The sequence below is a fragment of the Mesitornis unicolor genome, unplaced genomic scaffold (assembly GCF_000695765.1).
Source record: "Mesitornis unicolor isolate BGI_N332 unplaced genomic scaffold, ASM69576v1 scaffold11364, whole genome shotgun sequence".
Classification (NCBI taxonomy): domain Eukaryota; kingdom Metazoa; phylum Chordata; class Aves; order Mesitornithiformes; family Mesitornithidae; genus Mesitornis; species Mesitornis unicolor.
The window spans coordinates 49,763-71,391 of record NW_010182179.1 but is presented as its reverse complement, the minus strand read 5'-3'; the positions used below and the strand labels follow the sequence as shown (position 1 = coordinate 71,391).

At 37.1% G+C, this 21,629-nt stretch overlaps 1 protein-coding gene across 1 annotated transcript in view; it reads left to right on the top strand.

Annotated features, from left to right (window-relative positions):
• Positions 1-53: 53 nt before the first annotated feature.
• LOC104540000 (receptor-type tyrosine-protein phosphatase N2-like) overlaps positions 54-21,629 on the top strand; it is a gene marked incomplete at its 3' end in the record, with an annotated part of 56,675 nt that continues 35,099 nt past the window's right edge. Inside the window, exons 1-6 of the mRNA XM_010183686.1 lie at positions 54-125; positions 5,382-5,526; positions 5,812-5,980; positions 9,343-9,482; positions 9,806-9,923; positions 14,703-14,865. Of these exons, the coding sequence (XP_010181988.1) occupies positions 54-125; positions 5,382-5,526; positions 5,812-5,980; positions 9,343-9,482; positions 9,806-9,923; positions 14,703-14,865 (807 nt within the window). The remainder of the gene's footprint in view (positions 126-5,381; positions 5,527-5,811; positions 5,981-9,342; positions 9,483-9,805; positions 9,924-14,702; positions 14,866-21,629) is intronic.

The following is a 21,629-nucleotide window of genomic DNA, read 5'->3' as shown; positions in this document are numbered from 1 at the left end:
GGCTGGAAAGCTGCCAGGCAGAAAAGGACCTGGGGGTGTTGGTGGACAGCAGGATGACCATGAGCCAGCAATGTACCCTTGCGGCCAAGGCCAATGGCATTCTGGAGTGTATGAGAAGAGATGAGGTTAGTAGGTCAAGAGAGGTTCTCCTTCCCCTCTACTCTGCCCTGGTGAGACTGCATTTGGAATATTGTGTTCACTTCTGGGCCCCTCAGTTCAAGAAGGACAGGAAATTGCTTGAAAGAGTCCAGTGCAGAGCCACAAAGATGATTGAGGGAGTGGAGCATCTCCCTTATGAGGAGCGGCTGAGGGAGCTGGGTCTCTTTAGCTTGGAGAAGAGGAGACTGAGGGGTGACCTCATTAATGTTTATAAATTTGTAAAGGGTGAGTGTCAGGAGGAAGGAGCCAGGCTCTTCTCTGTGACAGCCAATGACAGGACAAGCATAGGAGGTTCAATCTGAATATGAGGAAAAATGTTTTTACTGTGAGGGTTACAGAGCACTGGACCAGGCTGCCCAGAGAGGTTGTGGAGTCTCCTTCTCTGGAGACATTCAAAACCCACCTGGACGCGTTCCTCTGCAACCTAGTCTAGGTGATCCTGCTCTGGCAGGGGGGTTGGACTGGATGAGCTTTCAAGGTCCCTTCCAACTCCTAAGATTCTGTGATTCTGTGAAATAAAGAAGAAAAGTGACTACCTACTACTTAGTCAATGACGCATTGCAGTAGCTCCTGGCGGACTCTGTTTTTGTCACTTTTTCTCACCTATGCTAGCCCAGTTCTACAATATATGAATGCCTCACAAAACGCAGCACAACTTTAACCCCGGAAACTGTGTTTTATTATAGCCATGTTGCAGATAGAGAAGTGAATCACAGAGTTTTTGTCACATTACAAGTTGAAGGGTAGATTCAAGAGAAGGCAAAATGTGCTTTTGGTTCCCCCCTCCCAGTGCTCGCTCACCCGAGGTTCAGCCTGCAGGTCCAGGCTAAGTCTCAAACCATGGTCTTTGCCCAGAGGAAGTTATCTCTGGTTCATATTGAGCAGGTCTGTGCAGTTAATGTTAGACTTTGGTGGCATGAAGTTAGAGAAGCTATTTCAGAATATCCAGATTTTAGGTGAGCATAGAACATGCAAAGGTAAAATTGGTCTCAAGAATGATAGGAATTTTGTATTGCCTCTGTATGTTTTATTTCAGTGTTATTTCATCAGGACGTGTTTTTAGGCATTTCGTTAATGTCAGAGTTTTCAGTAAATGACATTTAAACCTAACATCTCCTGGTTGTTATGAGCAAAAAGTCACGGAGCTTTTTGAATGATGTGTTATGAATGGACATCACCTGGAACTGTGCTCACCAAGACTCAAATTGTAGGGGCTTTCAGTTCATATCTGGTTGCTCCAGCTCTCCCAGTGTAAAGATTTTAATTCATTGACAGTCTTGCTCAAAAACTCATTCAGAGATTAAAAAAACAATAAATCTGCTTTATAGTAGCATTGTGATACCTTATGGTAAAATTGAATCAGAGCTCATAGCATGGCATATTTTAAATACTCTGAGAAATCAACCCCAGAAAGCAGTATAGAAGCTAGAAAGAATTAAAAATCAGAGTGCATGCAGCTGAAAAATCATCAGTGTGAATCAGCATTACATGAATTGTCCAAAAATGTTATTAAAGCTCACTAAGGTATTGGCTCAGTGAAACAAGGGAGTGAAAATGAACACGAGGTAGGAAATCATGCCAGTCGGAGCTTCTCTCCCTAAACCCTTTTCCTTGTTAGCTAAAATAAGTCAAATAATCTCATTTTCACTCATGGACATCAGCTAAATACATGGGCAGGCACTGTACCTGAGCTGACATGTGGTAATTGTTAATTGTAATTGGCTTGTAAACCAGAGATCTGAGGAGCAAAGACTAAAAATGCTTAAATGAAAAATTATGTGTCATGCAAGGTACAGTAAAGTGGATTCCATCCTCTCTTGCAGTTGCTGGGAGGTCAAAACCCAAAAGGTTTGGGCACACAAGAGAATAGAAAAAAAGAAAATTCCAATACTCCTCTGGCTGAAAATGCTATGTTGCATTTCAGGGCTGCACAAATTCACAGTGTTTTCTGTACATGGAGTGAATCCAGGATGAAACCTGAGGAGCCCTAATCAGCTTTTTGGGGGAGAAGCATGACCTGCAGAGTGTTAATCTCTGCTTCAGGCAAACTGACTGGGCTAACGTCCTTCCCTGGAAAAGTCCTGGCTTTCAGCCACCAAGATCTTTACCAGCTTCCTAAGGGAACCCTAACTTTTGCAACTGCTGTGTTTTTAATTAATAATAATAGCAACAATAACAGCTATTGATAGTGGTGTTGTTATTGATGTACAAAGAGACTGTGCAAATGCATGCAATATATGGAGGAATTTACAGTCCAAGAAAAGTGGCTTAAAAGTGGAAAATGGAGGATATAGTTCCACACAGACTATGTATAGACTTTCTGCCTATCATCTAAGTTAAGATAATTCCCTTTTTCTACTTTAATTTGCATTGGTCTTGATGCAGGACAGAGCATGGAGAGCAGGAGACTAAAGGTGCTTCCTATAGAAGATGTTTCAGGGGTGTCAGATTTCCCTGTGTATTTGCTGTGAATATCCTGCAGAAGCCTTTGCTCCATCGCATGCCAACGTTCCCCCTGTACCACTGGTGCAATGGTCTGTGCATTGGTCTTAAACATTGCGTTAGGAACCAAATGTGGAGATGCATTTGCATCTACAGCCTTCACTGTGCTGCCTGGTTTGGCACTGCCATGTATTGACTTTGCTTGTGCAACTGAAAGCATTCTTCTGACAGCCGAAAATTGATTTTTCACAAACATCAATAAGAGTTCAGCAGTTACATAAAATGGGGGTGGGAACCACCATGAGGAGCTGAAAGATCAGTTCTTCTCGTAGGCATTTAAAAATGCATGAACTGTAGGTTTGAGATTAATTTGCTAGAATATGTGTAACCTGTATATCCACTTAATTTTCTATACTTATTTAAGTGTCAGGACATTTCTGAACAATTCTGCTTCGTTACAGGTGATGTTTTAATTCACAGACTGAAGGCACTTCAAAAGTCTTTTCTCAGAAACTGTGTTTTTCATGACAATAAGGCTGCCATCCTACTGTTAGCATGAAATGAAATGGATAAAATGAAATGAGAAGGAAAACCTGCTGATTTTATATGCATTGTTAACTACTGTTTGGACAATATCCCCATTCTTACCAATGTACAATCTAGCATAGGAAAGAGATCCTGCATTATGTGATGAGTGAATGAAAGTTTAGAGTGGAGTAAGACATCCTGGAAAGGAATAACAAGACAGAAAAGGAAGGGCAAGGGAACAGAAAAATGAAAGATATTTTGACAGAAAATGAAAGATCGCCACTTCTTATTCTAAAAGGATATTGCAGAGGATTAATGTAGTAAAGAGAGCTGTTTTGCAGTGTAGAACTACTGTTAGGCTTTGGGGGTTAAATCTGGAATAGTCAGATGCACTTTGATGTGATTATCAGCTAACACAGGTGGGTTCAAAGCTCGCTGAAACAAGCAGAGCAGTCTCATCTTTATGAGTATCACGATTTTGTGTACAGGTGAATATTTCCTCATGTTCATGAAAACTCGTTGGCTGACAGCACTGAGGAAATACCTGTGCACAGTCCAGGGGCAGAGGCAGATGGAGGAATAGAAGGTGCGCCTTTACTCAACGTATATTGGATTTCATGGTTTTTTTATAAATATGTCACAGCCTAGATCCTACAGTTAGCCATTAAAGATGTAACTGACCATGAACTGAATTAAGGTTAAGCATTAATTTAAAGTTTTAACCATGTAAGAAGCCCTCTTTTGCATATCTTTCTTCCCAAAAAGCATTTCTGTGAATGGAACCATCTGCTTTTAAGGTTGAGGGTCATTAATCTGTTAAAAGTATTATATGACATGGTGTCGTGGTTTAGCAGAATAGCAAAATTTAGCTCAAATATTCTTCATGTATCCATTCTGTTCTAGTCTTTGGAAAGTATCCTATTTTAGTTGAAAGTTAAATGATATATTTTGCATTATCATATTATTCTTTTATTACTATCAGCTCCAGTGGCAGAAAAATCTTCTGTAATGCTTAGAAACTTTCTCTTGTATAAACCAATTATTTGTAGCTGACTACAAGAGCTGAAATAAAGGTAAGGAAACATTACATACCGAGTCCTATGAGAGTATTTCATAATCTCCTTGGCAAATGAAGCACTCATTTGGCTTTTTCAAATAATAGAAATTAAAAAAAAAAAGAAGAAGAGAAAAGCTTTCCCTCCATCTTCTGGGATAGTTACTTACAGTAAATTAAAATCAGGGCTGTAAGAAAATCATGCTGGTAATTTAATTCTATGGAGATTATCACTTTTATGTATAATAAAACAATATATGAAAATTTGAAACCATAATCCTTAGGCAGCCCTTTCATCTGTTCATTTGAATGGAAGTGCTTTGCCTGTGAGTGTGAGTGAATTGCTGCTGAATGCCGCGGCTGAAATTCTTGCATATTATAGAGGTGATCCTACTGGAAGATCCAAAAGAGGGCACCAGACCTACCGATGCAGATCTGGCACTGCTGTAGAGAATGCGGTGTAAAGGGAAGGAAACAACAAAAGCTCCTGAGGACTCCCAGGAGAGGATGAACGGAGTTCCTGGTGACATGGATTGAGCGAGAGTGGTGATGATTCCCAGCTGTTTCTTCAAACACAATTGTAGCACAATTTCTTTTCAACGAGAAGACAACACAGTGTTTGACTAGAGGGAAAAAAATAATTAGAGTCCGTTTTCATGGAAGTGTAGCTCAAAACTGTCTTGTCAGATTTTGTTGTGATTTTGTTGAAACTATCTTCAGTCACAATTTTCAGAGCAAATGAACATTCCAAGCGAAAGATACCAGGGAATTAAAATGTTGTAGTGCACCAATTTACAGGAAAATCTTGTAGTGAGCTTACCTGTGCAGAGGCGGGTTTAACTTCTCTCTTACTGTTATTGCTGTTAACCTGCCATTATGAATTGAATTGCAAAACTGCTTTCAGAAGAAGTTAGTTTTCTTTTGTTGTAATAAGAATTGTTGGAATTTTATCTTTTGACTGCGCTCTTAGGTAGAAAATATAGTGATTGAAAGAATGAATTTTGTTATACGCAACCTCAGCATTAAAGCTGCAATTTTAACTTAGTCAGTACTGAAATATATGAACATTATTGGGTATGTCCTTGAGATCTGAAAATGGAGGTCTGGGATGAGAACAAGTGCGGCTCCTCTAGAGAGTGTGGCGAGGCAGCCTGCAGAAAGGCATGTCTATACGTTGACCTGTCTGTTGTGAAAATAGAAAAGAAAGCCAATCATTCCCAGTTCTGCAGGCATTCTGACAGCTAAAGTAGACATTAACAATTTGCAACACGTGGCATGGGGGACAAAAGTCTCTGAGCTCTACAACTCGGAGTTTCCTGGCCGAAATGAAGTTGCAGTTAAAGGTAGCTCAGAGAAAAACTTATTTTATCATACCCCGTGTAGGGCCAAAATGGATACCATTGCCAAAAATTGAGGAAAAATTAATGTCACAACTCAAAAATAGTAATGTGTTCTGGATTCAAGTCTGAAGAGTTCTGAGCTTTTTTGGCCTTTATACAGGGATTTTCCTCACAAAGAAGGATTAGATTTAGTGTATAGTTTTCTGCCAGTATATAGCAATCTCATTTCTTTGAATTGACTTGGAAGGTAAAAAACTTTTTGTTGACAATATATTGATGCAAAACTAGTCAATTTGGATTTTGATTGGCACAAGAGCTGGCAGTCTCAACACGTTACCCTGTCAGACACAGGTTTTGCTGGGCCCAGATGCAGAGCCCTGCACAGCCTCAGCCAGGCTGGTCGTGAAGAGGGTCAGGAGGATGGGCAGGAGGATCTGCACAACCGAATCTTTGAGTGGTGAGAACTGATGTTGCTTTAAAGGGCATAAATAGAACCCTACTGATTTACACTGGAACTCCTTTGCAAAGTTAAAAAAGATGGTGTTTTTCTTGGCTAGGCCTTCAGAGGGGGTGAAGATTATTTGTGTGAATAAGTCTGAATTAGAATAAGTTGAGATGGAGAAGTAGCAGATGAATGTTTTCAACAGTTGCTAATGTAATTTACACGTACTAAAAATGTGGTCAGGTACATTTGGAAAGGCATCAGGTTTCTCTAAGGTGAGAAACAAGAGTCAAAACCACAAGAAAGGATACCATTGCTTAAAAAAAATGAGTGGCTGAGAGGAAAAAGTACATATTTGAATTTTTATTGTTTTTCAATAATTCTGTGTGATTGGTATAGCAACAAAGCTAATTCAGTACCTTAAAAGTGAAATTGTATGATAAATATGAAAACAACTTCAACTGTATTTTTGGAGGCAGAAGCTTATTTTATCTTTGCCAATGTGAATCTGTGAAAACTGTTCTCTTCAGTATTTACATGGCTTGCTTTTAATTTTATTTCAATTATGAAATAATTCTTAAACACATACTCTCTGTTGATATAGTCATTGCTAAGTATTGAATATAATGGGGACCTATACAATAATAATTTCATTATTATTTTTGTAGTTGTGGATAATAATAATAACTAATTGTGCTGTGGAAAGGAAAGGTCCAGGGAGATACCTGATCACAATAAGGAAAGACCAGGTTGTATCTGGAGCACCTCCATTGGTTTTGATGTGCAGGTTGGGTTTACTGCAGGTATTCATGTCTTGTCTTCACTGTCTCTACTCTAGCATTCCCTTTCCAGAGACATTTAATTTAGTTTCAGTTAAAAATAAAACAACAAAAGAATTAACTCTTGGGCTCTGACATGTCTGAAAAGTGCTACTTTTTGTGGAGGAAGTTTGTACCAATGGCTTTTTTCATGAGTACTCACGTCCATGGGTGCTCTTCAGCTGAGAGCAATTTTAGATCTGCTCCGGTTGTTGTCATCGTATTTGCGTCACTTCAGAGCCCACCGGACTCCTCCTCCCTTAGCATTGTCTGTCTGTGGGAATTCACGGTTGGGAGACGTGGGTCCTGGGCAGCCCTGCAGCAGGGGGGATGGTTAATCAGGAACTGGGCGTCCCCCCGTACTGCTCCCTGCTAGTGACATGGAAGTAATGTGTGTACGACAGCGCGGCTGTGATCCTGCTCAGCCAGCGGAGACGAATTGAAATAATTGGGTCGTGAGGCACGAGCTGGCGCTAGGTGTGACGGCAGAGACAAAGGGGACAGGAAATCGCCATACGGCGTCATACGCTCCTTCTCAACCTTAATTTTGATTGCAGCAGTCAGTGTGGCATTATGGTTCTTGAATGCGCTGGTTTATTGAGCTCAGTGTGTGGGAGAGACTTTTTTGAAGCTGAAACAATGCTGGAAAATGATTGGCATAAGGTTAGCTTTGGACACATTGCAGTTCCTGCCATAGTTGCGTAAGAAAGAGCAATATTAAGTAATTGACAAGGCGATTTTAGAATTAGTTAAAATTTTCATTTTTCATCCATGCCTTGTTCTAACTCTTGCCTGAGTTAGAAATGATGGGAGATGGAGGGCATATTCCATTAACTCTAGTTTCTTAAGCTCTATAACAAATATTCTAGGTTCCTTTCATCTATTTACTCTCTTTTAACTCCATAGCTGTGTTCTTTTACACTATTAAGGATAGTATACTTGTACAGGTTTGAAATACATCATGAAAAAATGTTAAAATAGTGCTGAAGTAAAACTAAAATTTGAATGTTATCTTACTTTTTTCTCCTGCATGAATTTATAAAACAAATAGAAGTGTGTTGTGCTAGGCAACAGAGAAGTGAACTTGAACATACATATATATATACATATATAAAAAACCTTTATGTAGAAATCATTGTAATAAGACTACATCAAAATAATCATAGGTGCATGGTGACTCATTTTTGTGTATTCGCATAAGAATATGTTTCTGGCGCCCTTAAACTGAGATTTGCAGAATTATTTGAATCCATCTACTTAAATGGCATGTTTGAAGAACTGAGATTTACAGTCAAAAAGGGTGAATCAGATCTAAAAGTGTCTTGGAGGTTCTTCCGCCTCCCAAGAGTCAGGAATCATTTACTGTAGCCATTAACACCTAACACGACTTTAAGCGAACTGTCTCCTCAGTAAATTTAAGTAACATTTTTATTTAAGAAAAGAAGAAAGAAGTAGTAAAAGTGGAGTGCCAGAGATATGTTAGAGAGCTTTTTTGTTTGTCAAAGCCTTCATGCATGTTTACATTGGTTCTAGATTTTTTATTACTATTATTTTCATTAATGATAAAATTAAGTTTGGGATGCAGTCCACCTAAATCTTACTCAAACGGGGATGTTATTTCCTAAAACTTTTCTAAATCCCAGAAAACAGCACAGTTTGTGTACTTCCTAGGCCTGACAAATCTTATACCCAACTTCTTTAAGTATCTCCTACTTAGGCTGAAAATTTGTTAAATATTAAATTTTCCTTTTCATGCTCAGAACTGTCTGCTTTGGCAGAACAGAAAGATCTATTTGGACTTCTTTTTTAATTCTGGGCTTAAGTAAACAGACAATTAACTCCGCCTTAATACAGTGAAAAAATTTGAAGACTAAAGCCCCTTTATAATACCCACTGGATAAGCACTCATCCAAAGAGTGAGGTGACCAAGTTCTGGGTTCTGCTGAGGCTGATGATGCTTCAGCTGCATCCTAAGAGACTGCCCATGCCAACAAATCTGATATTGACTGCAAATGGTGATGAAGTGTGTGTATGAAATAGGGACTGAACCAGACATCCTCCTTCTGAGGCGCATTCTAACCACCAGATACATCCCCTTCCATCTGATGCTGGAGAGGATTTGTCTTTAGGTGTTTTTTTACAGGAAGATACTAGAAGGATAACCATATCTGGAACTTTTATCAATATTCATTTGAGGGTTTTGTGAAGTTTTACTGTGCATGGCGTAAAAGCAGAGATTCTCTTCAATTATGTGATATTTAGTTATTAGATAATTACAGATAATTGCATGGGCAAGTTCTATGAACTAAAGTGTTGCCGTAACATCTAAAATCTACAAATCGGGTAACAATTATGTTTTGAGTTATATTATTATTTCAAGTATAATTACCATGAGATTAGCAATGCATGTAATTAATGAGTAATCACTGGAATTTGACTTCGTAGTTGCCCTTCCCCCTTGTTGTAAAGTTCTTTGTCACAGCGTTTTAGCATAAAGATAACATAAATTGACCTCCACATGTGTTATATTAAAACTCAAAATACTTATTTCCACTGCAGTACTAGCTCCTTAATGTTCTACGAGTGTAGTTTCCTGGAGAAAACAGAGAAGGGACAATGTGCCATGAATAGGGAAGAAGTGAAGGAACCTTTCAATAGAAACCAGCTGATGAAAAAACTCTTTTCCGTAGCTGTCCAAAGTAACTCTTTATTATATATTATAGCTCGTTTGTAACTAGCTAAAATTCTGCTAAGAATACAGTCTTTCAAAATCTCTTCACATGGTCTGCTGTCTTCCTTCCATTGTAAGGAAAGTTTGATTCCTACAGAAGAGAAGAATCTGTTGTTCACTCCTGGGTTTCAATTGAACAAAGCTGCTTTTTTTCTTTTTTCTTTCTTTCTTTTTTTTTTCGATAGCGTTTATATAGGACACATTTCTTGCCAGACATTCAGGTTACTAAATAGCGGGTTTGCCTCTCTTTTTGTTCATTCATTTGTTTTGTTTTCTTTCATTATTTATTAGGTTTTACCTGGCGAGATGATTATACACAACATGTTATTGGTCAGGAACTCTCAACCATTCACAAAATCCACAACAGACGCCCTGATATGTTTGCATCTGAAGGATCTGACATGGGAAGGTAAGTCTTCAATGCTGTTTTTGCTTGGTATGCCTTTGGGGGAGGGTTTGCAAATGATGAAAAATAGATTGGTTCTGAAGCTTAATTAAACTCATCACCAAAAACACTATCTGTGTGATAAAGGAAAACCAGTCATACAACAGCAATGAAAATACCAGCAGGAAAAGAGCAGACAGAATGAATGAAAAGCCTCAACCCTGTTCTTTTGATTATCAAGTTAAGAAAATACACCTTCTTTTGTTATTTTAAGTGTCAGAATTCAAAACATCAAGTCTTTTATCCAGTTTATGTAGTGTCTAGTCTCAGTTCAGTCAGCTCTACTTGTCACTGGCTGAAAAAGGCAGACTTACACAGTAGTGTAGCCATAGGAGACATTTGATTCTGAAATAAGTGAACAAAAAGTAACAAAAAGAAGGATTGAATGATATTCTGAGCAACATTTCTATCATTTGTATTATAGAAGCTATTTTCTTCATGGCTTGAAAGATATTGAGGGGTGACTTAGTGGTTGTTGGTGGAAAGAGCCAACATCTGCAATTCTCTAGAGTGATATGAATGAAGAACCTGCAATTATATCATCATCTTTTACAGATACACGTATAAGTATACTCTTTTATCTGGTCTGTTCTGCCCTGCATACTTTTAAGTGCAACCCAACCATGCAAACCTCAGAAGGAAATTTTAAAATGCATAAAATTTTAAGAAAGTTAAAAATGGTGATGTTGCTTTCTGCTACATGAGTTTTAAAAAGGCAATCTCAAAACTAGTGAAATTGAAAGTGGTTTTCGTTAGAAAACTCTTTTCATAGTGGAACAAAGCTTGAGCTTCTAGCATTGAGAGGCAAAATATTGAATGTTGGACTTAAGATCTTTGTATACAGCAGTACATGGTTTGTATATACTGCAAAACCATTTATTCTCTAGATTGCTCTTTTATGGAAATAAAAATGCTGAATGGAAATAAAAATACTGCCCAGTGGCTTCAGCTGTGTTTGCCTCAGTTTGTTTCAATTTAATTCATAGAATTTGACCCTGTAACTCAGATATTTGCTGATTCAAAAGTATCCTTTAAAATCACAGCATCATTTGTTTCCGGATTTCAGTAAGGTAGAAACTTAACTTCTAAAGAAGACATTGATCTATAGATTATCATAAACAACATGTGGTTTAATCCATAAACATGTTTTCGCTGCTTGGTTATGCAAAATGCCATTACTGCACGGTTTGCTCTCTGTACATGGTACCAGAAATTATTCTGAATATCTTTTTATTCTGAATATTTTTCTTTAGAAGGAGTGTTTCTAAAATTTTTATTCATGAGACTAAGATAAAATAGGCCAGATTTCCATGAGATCAAGCCTATATTCTTCAGTGTTCCAGATTCATAGTTATATAAAAATAAAATGTATAAGATCTAAAACAAAATTTTGTTTTTAGACTGAGAACAGATGATCACTTTTAGGAGTTCCTGTTATGATTTGCTTTGACCTGTTTTGCATTTTTAACTAGAACTATACATTTAAAAAAAACAACCCATTTTGTATATTGACACTTTAGGAACATCGGAATTTCAAATGTGTTCCACTTATAGCAGTTCATATTGTGGATAGATTTTCTGAAGTTACCAAGCTGTACTTCTGAAAGCTTTATCTTATGTGCCAGCAGTTTAAAGCATTAATTGATTTTTCTGGTTGTACATTTGCCATATATTCTGTAGGTCAGGGAACAGTAGGAACTTTTTCTCTGGCGTCTTGTAGATTCTGATAAAGTTTAATATGATCAGTCTGCTCAATAAGTGTGCTAAAATCTTATCAGATAATATTAAATAATTAAAAAAGCAACTTAGTATAGGTATCTAATTATCAAAGAAACATTATGGTAGACCTTTTATTAAGAGTAACGTGTGTAATAAGACAATATGAAGTCATCCTAATGAGTCATTAATCCCCACAGAGCTAGCGAGAGCAAGAAAATAGACTCAGACACTTAAAAGGTAAATTGACTTAGGCTAAATTAGTGTGTATGAAATCTGATGGAACAGAAGACATGGATTTCATCTTTAAAAAATGCTGAAACTGGAAGCTTGATTTCAAGGTGAAAGTTCGTTCTTTGTTGGCTAACTGGAGTGTACGTGGTATTTCCTGGGCCCTTATTAAATTTCAAAAAAAACCCCATTCTTGAAAGAGGATCCAAGTTAAAGGAAAAAAGTCTATTCTGTACACAGGGAATAGATGTCAGTTGTGTTCATTGGTGCAATTAAGCAAAACTACAAACATTTCCAGCAAACTTCAATGTCTAAAGTGGGGTATAGCATTATTTCTATAATAAAACCATCATTAAGTCAGTAATAAGCAACTCACAGCATTTAAAAGGGAGAAACTTTATTCTAAAAAAATGTTGTATCTATTAGTTGAGAACATTCAGAAAATCGTAATACCTGAGGTGTACTGATTTAAATATTTCCATATAAAAGCTTCTAAAACACTGTTTTTTGCAGGAACTATAGAATTATTTCTATGCATAAATAATTATAAAAGTTATGGTCTTTATACCCTGAAGTTCATTGTACGCAAAGTCCTTTTTCAGAATAAATTAAAACTGAAAATACTTCAAAATATGTACACAAGAACTCAGCTGACAGTCATTTCTCCTACTCACCAGGTGCTTTTATATATTTATCTTTTATCCATTTTCCAATATCACTTTGTCAAATTCAAAAGAAATATTCTAATTCAGTTGTGTTAATAGCTCATTTAATGCATTTCATTTTCTGTGTTAACAGTGATATACTGGTGAACTACAAAAAGTTTTAAAAATCTTTCAGATGCATCCATAGGATTTTATTAAATTTGTCATCAAATAAAATACAATGCTTTGATAGATTTCTCGATTTTAATTGTTTAAAAGTTTAGATCACAAAATATCATATCTAATGTGGCTATTGTACTATTGGAGTACAATTACTGTCACCATAAGAAAAATGAAACATCTTAGACCTCAGATCTTGCTTATACCAGCAGTGCGAGTGATTATATAGTGTACATAATGGTTTGAAAAGCTAACCTAAATACTGTCTTCTATCTGTGCATTCAGTTCCCATTAGCTCCAGTGGAAATCCTCAGGGCGGAATTTGGTTTGGTTTTTCCATTTTCCTTTTCTTACCAAAGTTAGAGAAGAAAGGAGAAGATAGGTGTTGGAATTAATTGATGAATGAAGGATGAGTGATTGAAATTCTGATATCTTCTACCATGAGAGCCTCTTTGGATTAGTTCATCTCTATTGAAGCGGAAAGCCTAAAACTGCAGAACAGTTTTATTCTGGCTGTATGTTGAAAAAGAGGTGGTTAATGTTACCTGCATGTCCACCCTCCATCATAAGGCAGAATTTAGAGGTCTGGAATAAGAGAAAAATACAAACAGCGTGAAAAGGATGTGAGACTTAAGATGAGTTATATCAAGATTGCTATAGTGCTCTGTGCTGTAAACCTTCGTTTTCCTAGAGTTTGTGTGCCTGATGGATAGCTGGTGGTTTTACACCAGGAAGACTTGGAGGGGTTTTCTGGTACTTTAAAGTGAGCACTATTGGTTGCAATGCCACTGCTGCAAATTAGATTATTAATTACATTTATTGGCATTAAATTAGTCAGGACACGTATTTGATACAGCTATGAGCATGGAAGAAGTCTGTGACTTTGTGCATAAAGTAATGCAATTAAACCCAAGATTTGGAAAATGCAATAATGGTACTCTCTCAAGCTGTGTCCCTAGATAAGCACCATGATGTGGGCTGGTAGAATAAAATTTTGTTAACAGTGGTGTGGGGATGTTGAAAGTCAAATGATGCCTCATCTCCCTGGGCTGGAAAGCTCTTCCACCTGAAATTGTTCTTCACTGAAGGAGCTTATGGGCATGTGTGTAGGAAATGGTGACAGCAAAAAGGTGATTTTCCTCAAAACAATGTGTCACTCACAGGGAAGAAAGCAGACTGGGAACCCTGTGTCTGCTTTCTTAAATAAGGAATGAAATAGTTACTGGTGTTGACATTTAAATTATCGTCATCATTGACATGTTGTTGAAATAGATGAGGAGAGCCAGTAATAATTCAGATTCATTGCACACAGCACTCTGAATCTCAAATAAACACCTCTACATTGCTGTTGTTTAATCACATTTTTAGCTTTTCTTTGCAAACATCACCAAGATCTGTCTAAACCAGTCAGGAAACACCACTATTCTGTGAATCCCAGGCACATGAGAAGATCAGAAGAGATACTTTTTTCATCTCATTATTCCCTTTTTAAACCTCTTTCTGGAGCTGGCTTGCTCAGTTATTCCTGCACATCCAGTAGTCTCATTATATTCTGTGAACTGGTGCAGGGCCAAACTGACGTTGAATCTTATAATCATCCAGGATTTTTTTAAAATCTTAAAACCATCTCCTATTTCTTTGGGATGCAATTTAATTGTGCAGTTTCTTTTTACATGCATTTACTTTTCTTCTGAATGTGGCTTTGCCTAGATGTAGGCATTTGATTTGATTTACTGTTGGATCATTAAATTTGATTCATGCAATTAATTGTTAATAGCACAAGATTTTTTGGCTGCTTTTGCTGAAAAATTGGATTTTCTTTATTTTTGTGGTTGCTAAGCTTTTTAGTGACTTATTTGTTATGGATAGAACTACCATCTTTGGTTTGCAGTATAAAACAGTACCTTTTTAGTTGGGCACTTTGTATGTTGTACAGACTGGTAACTTTCTTTTCCTTGCTTTTGCTGTGCAGGACTTTGGGACAAAATGTGGATAATGAAAGAAATTACGATCTGGAAAATGATGTGAACTTGGCCAAGTCTCTTCAGCAATACCTTAAATATCTCGGTATTCTCTCCCAGTCTGCAGCTACAAATCTGTATCCAAGGAAGGTGAATGACAAAGCTTCTGTCAAGGTAGTATTTTTAATGCAGTTCCTGCATTCTGTGATTTTGGCTTCCTATTTTGAATTCTCGTTATTTTTCAATTTTCCCTTCTGTCCTGAGACCAATTTTTCTTACTGCCTACTCCTACCAATTATCATAACTGCACTAACCAAGTTTTCTCCAAATAAGCAGTGTCAGCTTCAGCATTGTAAACATTGTAACTCTTCTAATCCAGAGCATTTTACCTTAACAAAGATGTGAGGAAGGAGGAAGCGTGGGATAAAGGTGGCAACACCTTCACTGACTGAAATGATTTGAAGCTCTTCTTATAGCATCTGAACTGCTCCACTCCGAAAAGCTGCCTGAACTACCCCACAAATTCTTGCTGGTGTATATGGTGCTTAGAGTATTATTCATATAATTTTTAAGCAGATTTTGGTAGTGGGTCTGATGAATTGTGCCTCAACACTTCCTAATTCTTATTGATCGTAAAGGAAGCCTGTCATGACCAATTAAGGTTCGTATGTATACATTATAAGTATATATATAGCTAGGTAGATAAATCATAACCATTAAATCTTGAGTATTAGCTATGTTAAAAATACCCACACAAATGCCTATTTGAAAACTAAACCAGTTTTTTTCTTTCCTATAGAAAATCTATCTCACTGTAAGATGGAGCTTGATAAGTTTATAAAAATTATTGGAAGAAGGATTTACATATGACAGGCCCCTATAACCCTATATCTTTTGCTCAAAAATGTGTTTATCAATAGCAATCTATTATTTTAAAGAAATAGGCCACTATTATAGCAATCCTTTCAAAAAATTGGTATGTGCTGTTTGCATGAATACAGCATAAGTGCAACAACCTTAGCAAAAAATACTCTGAAGTTTTAGGAAAAAAATCAGGTAAAGGAAATATAGCATCAAAGCCAAACTGCTGGCTTTTTCCAGAAACTAACTCAGAGGCACAGAACTACTGCAGTATGTCTGCAACAGCAGCTCCCAGAAAAGGTATCAGTTGTACCAACTATTTAGTCATGGTATGACGGAAATGTTGTTATTCTTGTCAGAAGCAGCAAGTTTCCAGTTTCACTGATTGGCATCTATAGCACTTACGATTTATGGCGTAAGTCATTAGGCAATAATCTGGGGTAAGACAAACCTGCAGGTGTTGGCAAGGTGGTTTTGGGATGTGTGAGTGCCCACCTTTGTGGTACTTTTGCTCTGTTCTCTACGCATGGGTGCTGCCTGCAGTGGGGATGCCCTGTTTGGGACCAGTGGCTTTCAGAGACGACAGAACTTGCTCGAGAAGTATTTCAGTGGGTCTGGTGCTGTCATGCAAGTTCATAAATAATCCATATGGCTGAGACCTTCTGTGGGGAAACCTGCTGTGATAACACCACCCACCAACCTTATCGAGTGTTGCCATGGAGATGGGTACTCTGAAGCCTGGGGGAGTGGGATAGAGAGGAGAAAATCTGGAAATGAAGCACGTATAGGAGTGAACTGTAGACTTGTATTTACTAAGGACCATTTTAAAACAACACACACTGAGTCAGATATGTTACCTATAATTTAAACTTTATAGAAAAAAAGGAAAAAAATCTTAAAAATAATTTAAAAATAATAGTAATCAGTCCTGAAGTTTAAATGATCCTGGATACATTTCCCTATCCACTGTGTATGTACCTTGATTCATTGGGTCATTAATGGAATAAAACAAACAAAAGAGAAAACAGGATTTTTGCTACTCCGGGAAGCAGGAAAAAGGTTAAAATTTAATTATTTGAAAAGAGTAGGAAGGAAAGTAACTGCAGGAGCTGCATTTGATGTGGTCGTACCACTTGATGTTGAAAATGGCTATCTTATGCACTTGAATTTTATGCTTCAACAAAAACTTGTACCCTATTTTTGTATTTCATATATGGATAAATTATGAACCTACATTAAATAACTGTAGCAAGATCTTTTTAACTTTCTTGCACTTCTCTGAGTAAGGGTAGGATAGAGATACTCCACTCTACTCGGACTTAGAATTGCAGCTTTTGGGCCTTTGCCCTTCTTAAAAAAAATTCCTTTCAAGTACATATTTTACTGTGTGACTTCGTTCTTGCAGTTGGGGAGTAGGAGATGTAACATTATTCTGGTTACTTTGATACCTTACCTGCCATGAAGGATAGCAGAAATTTAGTGCTTCTAGGCAGAATTTCTGAGTGAATTCTGGTTTGTTCCGAAACAGTTATCAGAGGGCTCTGTCCAAGGAAAAGAGTAAAAAAGACACAGAGGATTATAAATATTTGTCATACTCCAAAATGTTATTGAATATCTTAAATATTTTTAATCAAACTTTTAAACAAATTTTTTGTCTTTAGTTTTCCCACTATCCTCCATGTGTATTATTAGAATAACACCGCAGAGCTTCAACATTACCAAGTAGAGAGTGCATATGCAGTTATGCATAAAGGTGTAAAATGAGACACGGCAAAACCTGAAACAGGTTTAACTGTTCCTGTTTCCCTTGTTCAAACAACTGCCAGCTTGAGGCTTGATACAAGAGTGACAGAAATAACACTATTAAACTTAAATCATGTGATGGACCTAAATTCCTATAAAGTCTACCATTTATTGCTAGAGCTTCTCTGAGTGATTTTTGGAGCACTTAAAGTTCATTACTAAATCAGGCTTTTCTCTCACTGTTTAGACAGTAGCTACTGCAGGCTATACTCTAACCAGTTGATAATGACTCTGCCAGTGGATAAATAGCAGTAAATCAGAAGATTTGGTGGGTCTGTTTCCTGAAGATTAGAGTTGTAAAGAACTTTTTACTTTAGTTCAGCTGAAGGAGTTGTTCAGAAAATGGGCACTTGGTGGCATTTGTTACTTTAAGCATTAGCTGGTGGGTTTTTTGTTTCGGTCCCCACCCACGTGGGCTCAATGAAAGTTTTACCATTCACAAAATGTTGCGTTATCAGTCTTTCTGATTCCTTTCTACTCAACTTGGACTTTTGGAAAATAACATATAGCCAGGCACATACACATAATGAGAAAGCTTGGTTTATCTTCTCTTCAGAGGCAAGAAATGCAGAGGCTTCAAATCATGTGTGAGTTCCCCTGCTCCTTTCCCCTCCAGTTACAGCGAACCCTCTCATGGAAACTCTCATAGAGAAAAACAGAAACGAAACAAAAAACTCATCAAACCTCCAAAAATGCACTATACTGTCAACATTCCTACAGAAACTGAGCAGCAGAGTTTTGTGGGGTGCAAAGGGACAGCAGATAGTATCAAAGCCAGTCAGCTGCGAAAGGAGAGCTTGCTTGCTTTGCTGCTGATGACAGCCCTGCTCGTGGGCTCTGTGTGGGCCATGTGGGAAGTCCAGAGGAAATCTTTAGATAAAGGAGGTGGAAAAGGAAAAAAATAGCCATGTCCACAGGGACTGTTACAACAAGTCCAAATGCTTACATTCAAACAGTTTAATTATGCTTTTTTCATCTGACCAAGAATAATTTTATAATCATCACAGAAAGAGAAAGGATTTGAAATGTGATCCAAATATACTTAAAAGTCTCAAAATCAGGAAGAAAATAAAAATAACTCAGCTGAAATTATTTGTTTATTCTTTGAACCAGCTATCATTTTTAGATATTCTCATGCCTTCTGGTAGCCTGGCTTGTGAATTTTTTAATGCCTCAGACTGACAAAAGTGTGCTGCTCCACTCTGGGGCCAGATGCTCCATGGACTACTCTTGGAAACCTTCTAGACTGTAGGAATAATAAAATTGCCTGCTACACTTATGCTACTGCTACATTTCATGTTGCAGGGGTTTCTGTTTTGTGATGCAGGTTTTTAGGGCTATAAGATGCGTGTAATTGCTCTTGTTCCTTCCCCCTGACTTGGCCTCTGAGGTCTTCAGACGTGGGTCCTACCTGCTGCTAGGGTCTTCCTCGGGTTGGTGTGCACTCAGGCCCCAGTGCACAGTGTAGGGAGAAAGAGAGAAAATTGATTATCTCAGATTCTTCTCTTTTCTTTCTGTTTCTTTGGGTTTTAGTTTAATTTTCAAATTTCATTAATTTTCATGCAAACTTCATGCATAAATATTGGGATTGCAGGACTCTATGAGTCTCTGGTATTATAAATTTTAAAGAAAAAACTTTAGGAAAAAAAGCAGACTCCTTACATCAAAGAATTTGCTAATAAAATTAAATGTCTGCAGAATCATGAAGGGAAAATGAAACAAAGTGGCTGGTTAGTGGCAGAGATGTACAGGTGGTTGTTAGATCAGCAGTACAGTGGTGCTAAAGGGGAGGTAGTGCAAGTAAAAACTGTTGTGGCAGAGTCATTTTGCTGGAATCTAATGGAAAGGTGTGAAGGTTAGACAGGGCATTTGGCAAAGCTTGTATTTTAGTTGTCAGTACAAGAGGGAACCTTCCACCTATTCTTCCCTTTCACATTCAAGGAAGAGTAATCATAGCTCGGCTGGGTTGAAAATCAATTGTTTGATGCTTTGTAATTGATGTCCTGAAAGAACTGGAATGTGTGATAACTATTAGAATTTATTATTATTTATTTTAGAAAATCTGAGTGCTCAAAGATATACTCTGAATTTATCTGCAAATAATAATTACTGTGATTAACTAGAAAGAAATTACACAGTCATTGCTCATTTTAATCTGGAGCTTTAATTCAAAAAGCAGGACCCTTATTTATCTAACACTGATTAAAAGACAGTACTGAATGAAGATCACCAGAAGCTGATTTGATGGCTGACTGCTGAAAAGTCAAAAACCTTTCTGCAATGTATACATTTAAATTCTGCTGATCTAAATGTAAATTCTAATATTTCCTATGTGTGGGATTATGTATAAGTAAGAAAAATGTAATTCACGCTGTGCATAAACACTTTCATAAAAATATCAGGAATAATTGATAAAGGAGTGTCTCCCTGAAGCTACAGAATTGCCCATCCATCAGCATATCTATACAATAAGGATTAGAGTAAATCTGAATGTCGCGCAACCATTAATTTATTTATTTACCTAATGCCATTACAAAGTAGGGAATAACTAAGACCCCCGTTTCACAGTTTATATAGCTTTTCTCAGGTTGTGCAAGAATTTTTTGATAGAGCACAGACTAGAAGTTAAGCTTCAAATCCCAGATAAGTATGTCATCTTTGGATCATTCTCCCCTCCATGGCTCTTTTCACTGAAATAGAAGCTAGTATTAGAGTTCTCTTAAAAAAAACCCAAACCAAACCACACAACAGAAAAACAAACAAACATCCCCCCCCCCCAAAAAAAAGCAAACAAAAACAAGCCCCCCAAAAACAACCCCAAAACCCAACAAAAACCCAAAATGATCAGTGGAGAGAAAAAAGGAATTTCCAAGTTGTAATCCATCCATTCCAATTTAAATATATAAAATTAGACATGATAAATTCTATCTGGTTTGCCATTCTGCACAAATCTGGTCTTGATAACACTTTTTTTTCTAGGAGGACTAGTACCCTTATGTTTAAAGATCTAACAGATCTAGGCCTATCAGATCTACAAAGCCTTGTAAAATTACAATCAGGTTCTCTATGGCATGAATACAGAGTTTGGCAATCTAACGTGACCTGTGATTTAATTTTTTAGCATAATAATTTGGCAAGTGAAGATTCTAGTGCCAGTATCACACTCTTCAAGTCTTAGACCTAACACCTACCTTTACCTACAACCTATCAGTTTATGTACGATGTAGTGGCAGAATTTCTGCATCTTAACATAGAATTCATAATTTCCGTTATCACACAGCTTGTAAAGTTTTGTAATCTTGTAGAGATTAAATATTTGTACAATGATTTGAAGATACAAGTGCTGTAGAAATTATGCTATAAATGATGTCTGTAGTCCTGAAGCCTTATTTAAAAGGCCAATTCATTAATTTCTATTAAGTTCTGGATGAAACATAGGTTGACAGTTATAAAATCTCAAAGATTTGCTTCTTTTACAGATCCTTCCCCACCTCTTCAAAATCAACTCTTTTTTTACCATATACCTTGTATTTGGAGTTTTTGTTTCTGTAATTTCTCTTGCAAGCTTGCCATTTGTCTTGCAAATATTTATTCACTGTACTTCAGTACACTGGGCTCAGTAAATAGAAGATGGTGGAGCTGGTATAAATTTTAAAGTGTATTCTATGTTTATTTTTAGATAATACTTATCAAATGAGAGGGTATAGTTCACAAAAATTTAAACTTGTTTTATCTAATGTCTGTGTGAGTGTGCTGGTGTATACATTTCAGGACAGTGGAACAATTGAGGTTTTTGTATGAGAGGAAGAAAAGCCTTTTGTTACCTCCAGCATTTATCCAGGAAATAGTTGATTGCTTTCAATGGGGTTGTAATGCAATGTTATAGGCATGGATCCTGCAGATCACTATCAACCTGCTTTTCTTTGGGCATAAGTAGTCTCTCGATTCATATGTTAGAGTTATAAATACATCGAATTGGTGCTAATGTGCTCAACTTTTGGCAGATGAAGATCTTCATGTTTCTATGTAAATCGTCCTTAGATAATGAGTTAGCTCAATACACCAGCATATGCCTGCAGAAAGTGTGTTTAAACATCATTCACTGAAACCTGAATTAACAGACTTATTGACATACGAGCAAACTGTTCTCAGCCAAGGGAAGCTGATAAACCCTGGTGTATCCACCAGCACTGACGGTCACGCCACACAATTTCTACCATCCACTAGGGCTTGTCTGTCACTTTGTGGCTTTTGTTTATAATGTTAGGGAGCTG